The 4,699-nt window shown below is 44.5% G+C and overlaps 1 protein-coding gene across 1 annotated transcript; it reads right to left on the bottom strand.

The window, feature by feature from the left end:
• Positions 1-2,348: 2,348 nt before the first annotated feature.
• LOC122822130 (retinal cone rhodopsin-sensitive cGMP 3',5'-cyclic phosphodiesterase subunit gamma-like) lies at positions 2,349-4,360 on the bottom strand. The gene is made up of 3 exons (XM_044100558.1): positions 4,282-4,360; positions 3,343-3,487; positions 2,349-3,237 (listed from the first exon to the last, which is right to left on the bottom strand). Exons 1-3 carry the CDS (start codon positions 4,343-4,345, stop codon positions 3,120-3,122), a joined length of 327 nt encoding a protein of 108 aa, XP_043956493.1. The 5' UTR covers positions 4,346-4,360; the 3' UTR covers positions 2,349-3,119.
• Between the last annotated feature and the right edge of the window lie 339 nt (positions 4,361-4,699).

Raw genomic sequence — 4,699 nt, 5'->3', positions numbered from 1 at the left:
GTAAGACTAGAGAATGCCTTTAGACTTTTGTCTCTCATGAGCCCTTGCAAAACACTGCAGCTCATGCCTGTACAAGCACAGCGCTCGTTCGTTCAGGGCGTGTTGAACTCGGTTTGAAGTCACCCTTTAGCTCTAATGCCAGAAAAGCAGTTAGGCAACGTGGGAAGCGTCTGCTGCTTGATGGAAATGTCAGTATCTGGACGTTCGGACGGTTAGCTGCCAACCCATGGATCCTACACAAATACCATAACCGAATGGTGCCGCTGGCCATATCCACCTGCTGATGGCTGCTGTAATTACTAGTTTCTGCAGGGCAATGTGTGCTCTACCAGGTTGTTATAATCAAAGACTGTCATTTTGTGCGTTACAAAAACAGCCTGTTCAGGTGATTTCACTTGGTGGCAGCAGGAGGATGTGGAGAGATGAGGCTTATGTTCTGTAAATGAGCCGTTTACAGATAACACTGCATGTTGCTCCAATTCTCTGAGTATCATTGAGCGTTATTTCTGCCTTCACCGATGCAGTTGTGTATGTCATGCGCGCTAAAGGACTTTAATGGTTTCAGATCATCAAACAAATTTCAACATCAGAAAAAGATGACTTGGGGAATCAAAACGAATTGGGTCTATGTTTAAAGTTTTTTGTGGGCTCTAGTGTCCCTTATATGACAGTAGGCTGACAGGAAAGGGGAAGGAGAAGGGGGAAGACATGCGGCAAACGTCGGCCGGGTCCGGGAATCAAACCCGTGACGGCCACGTCGAGGACTGAAGGCCTCCAAATGTGGGTCGCGCTATCCCCTACGCCACCACAGCACGCCCGATGTTTAAAGTTTTAAAATGAACCTCTGGGCGAGTCCCTTTTGGAAGCAACAGCACTACTGTACAAGTATCAATCGGTCTTTGTGGACAAATGTTGTCTCACTTTACTGTGCAGAGTTCTGACCGAACTACAGCTGCAGTATGTGACCGTTAGAAAAAATCTTTTTTTTTTTTTTTTTTTTTTTTTTTTTACATATTTGTTGAAGCGGTCACTGTCATGACATTATCGTATGAGACAACCAATCAGAGTGAGTCTGAGCGCATATTAGTGCTGTCAGTCACACGCTGTGTGCTCTCAGCTACGCTACAGCTAGCAGAGCCTATTGAGAATGCTAAGGCTTGTTAGCATGGCCAACAATGTCGGCGGATAACCCTTTTTCTGTGATGGTAAGTTGATTCTCTGCCATTAGTACACTGAGCAGCAGGTACATTAGGTTGATTGACAGTGTCTAGACCCTTCTCCTGGCTTTGGTTGGTTGTTTCTGGTTGGGAGTGGTGTATTTATTCACACAGCCTCTGTTGAATACTGCATCTTTAACCCCAGACTCATTAGATCACTTCAAAGTTTTGTTTTTGTTTTTGAGGTTGGTGTGGTTTTGATCACTAGCTGTTCTCAAAAACCCAAGTTTTGATTGGCTTAAAGTCACAAATGGATGTTTCTCGCGTAGGATAACGCCCTGAAGAGCAGAAATCAAAGCTCCATCAAATACTGCAAGTCGTCCTTCACACTGCCACTGCCATGTTTGGCTGTTGCCATGATTTTCTTTTCTCTGAAATGCTTTTAGTTTTTTTGCCAAAAGACATATAGATCCATTTTTGTCTCTTCAGTGAACAGAATAGCTTCACAAAAGTCCAAAGGATGATTAAGATGCTCTTGTTGTTAAATGTGAGAAGAACCTTTGTTGGTTTTTAGTAAACATTAGTTTAGCTGGTTGGGGTTCCTCTGTGACTTCCTGGATGCAGTCTTGGAGTAATTTCTGTATTTTGATCACTCTTGAGAACGTTCACCAATGTTCCAGGGTTTCTCCATGTGTCTGCTGTACAGTTTCCAGACTGGCAGATTTCAACTCGTCTTTTCATCTCTTCTTGGATTTCTTTAGATCGGGAGAATATTTGATTCTTTTTAAGATGTTTGAATCTTTTTCGTGTAATTAGACAGGCTGTGTTATCGTTTTTCATTCTTATTTGTTTCTTGAGGTCTGGTAGAAATCATGTCTGAGTATTTCCAGTAATATTTTACCAAACGAAAATGTGGTTAACCACAGTTAAGTTGTGATTTCACAAGTAGATACAGTTTCACACAAGGCTTGGTCAGTTCAGATGGCTTTTTTCCCTTAATAAACAAAATAGTTATTTAAAATCTGCTCTCTTAAAAGCCTTTTGCAGGGGAAGTGACTCAATTGTAACTATATTCCAAGAAAAAGCCAACATTTATAGTTTAACATACCACCAAACCAATTGAACGTCTGACAAACTTAATACCCAGGTTTTCAGTATATTAGCTTTAGAAACAGCAGAGACCGACACAAATGCTGAAAATATACACTTTACTGGCAGCTATCAGTACACACCAGTTCACAGTACATTTTCTGAACACAGAAGAAAAAAAAACCCATATAGCTTCTGTCTTTATTTTATCTGAGAGGGAACTGGGTTCAGACAGCGACAGGAAGAAAGGGAGGTGGAGTTCATCCTCCATGATCGTGCGTTGTAGCTTTAGCCCTTCCAGCATCTTGCACACTCTCCTTGGTGCTGAAGGTAACCTCAGTCACATGGAGCAAAATAAACACACACACACACCCACACCCACGCATTCACACACCATACGACACAAAAGAGGAGGAAAGTACAAAAGGGAGGTAAAAAGGTTCACGCCGAGGAGACGTTATTTACATTTTAACAGACAGCTAGAAGCATTAAATACAGGTTAGTGTCGGGCTAGCGTTTGGCTTGCATCCGTTGCCGTGGGTACGGAGGGGCAGGGAGCGCGCGGGAAGGCCGAAGGAGGAGAGAAGAGAGGCGGAAGAGGAAACCTGCTCTACGTGGCTGTTGGGACGGGAAAAGGTTCCTGGGTGTTTTTTCTCGTCTTCTCTTGTCAAGTAGATATACTGTAAACAGTATCATATATTAATAATGATATAAAAATAATAATATCCACTTAGTGGAATAACGTATGAGGTAGTCAGACGAGAGGGCGTTAGGGGGTTGGCCGGCAGCCTTATGGCGGCCTGCCGAGCCGAGACGGAGAGGCGGCCGGGTGGAGAGAGGCGGACGGAGGAGAGGTGGAGGAAGGCAGGAGTCTTAGATGATGCCGTATTTGGCCAAGTCGCTGAGCTCCATGTCGCCGAAGGCTTCCCATGGGCACACCACTGTGATGTCGGTGCCGAGACCCTCCATGCCGGGGATGTCGTCGCCGAAGCTGCCGAAGGCAAGTAAGGTGAACCGTTAGATTTGATTTCTCGAGTCTTTTCCGATAAATAAATAAAAAATAATAATACAGACAAATTATTATAATTTTTTTTACCCCTTCTGGCCTGGTTTGGGAGCCTTGCTCTTGAATGTGCGAGTCTGCCTCTGCTTGAACTTGGGCGGGCCCTTTTTGGGAGTAGTGGGCCCCGCGGCTCCGCCGGGGGACAGGGCGCTTCCTGCTGGTGGACTGGCGTTCATTTCTGAGGAAGACAAAGGGGAGATATTTTAAGCCTCTGGCTTCTGCTGTCCCGGCTGTAATCTTGTTTTCATCAAACTCTTAATGCCAATCAGGGCAGATTTTACAAATTAGGCTAACCTGATGGATTAGCTCTAATCCAACTGCAATCCTCAGACCACTAATTGTCCTTCTCAGTGTGAAAACAGAAAGCAACATACATTCTTGACCTCAAACCTTCTTATTAGCTCTTTAAACTCGACTTCCAACCTGCAGAACTCTAAATCTGCTTTGGTTTTCTAACTTTGGCATTGGTATGACGTTTCATTATTTATCAAGTTTGATGCTTAGAACCTACAAAAAACCTCAGATATTTTCTGCTGCAGACTCTAGGGAGTGAAACCCCCACCCCCTCTGTTTCATTTTGTTATTTAACTCAAACAGAAGCATCCCCTGCTTCAGTAAATAGCGGTGGAGAACCTCCGTCAGAATACTGCAGAGATCTCATTAAGGAGGCTCAGTGATGTGGGGACAAACCATCAGCCATCTGCTGCTTCTCAAATCAATCTGCTTCACTTTGAGCCCCTTAAAGTCCAAACGCAGCTTCCTTTTTCAGTTCTCTAGTTTAAAACTTTAAAGATTTTTCAAGCAGCCAATGTTAAAAAAAAAAACACAACGTAAACCTAGTTCTGTCTCCTTGGTTTAAAGTTTTGCCATCGCCTTTTCCTCCCAACTATTTTGTTAATTTTGTGACATTTTCATTTCTAAATTTTCATCGGTCTGGGAAACAAAGCTAGCATCAGTCCAGTGTGCTCCTACCTGTTGTTGCTGGTGTCCCGTGGAGCCTCTGGTCACCGTTTTTCTCCTCGACTTTGAGACACATTGCCTGCTTTGTGCTTTTATACCTCCAGCCCTAATCCCCACATCCTCTGCTTACCAGTCACATGGTCACTGGTAGAGGTCAGCCAAACTTCTCGAGCAAACCAGCGTCTTCTTTACCCCCGCCCCTCTCTGCCCTTGTTTCCATGGCTTTGCCCGGAAACTTCCTGCATGGAGAAGAAATGCTGGCCGCTTGGAAAACAATGTCAGAGATCAACCTGGAAAGATTTTTATCCGGCTTACTCCTCTAAACCCCGACACGCCTGCTTTTAGAGCTGCTGAGAGGAGACAATCAAGCGCTCATGTTCCTCGTCCATGTGAGCCGCTGCTCACACATGTGAGGCGCTGGGCTGTGGGT

This window comes from Gambusia affinis, linkage group LG19 (genome assembly GCF_019740435.1).
Source record: "Gambusia affinis linkage group LG19, SWU_Gaff_1.0, whole genome shotgun sequence".
Classification (NCBI taxonomy): Eukaryota; Metazoa; Chordata; class Actinopteri; order Cyprinodontiformes; family Poeciliidae; genus Gambusia; species Gambusia affinis.
Note: the sequence above shows the minus strand (reverse complement) of the source record. Positions and strands in the feature narration are given on the sequence as shown.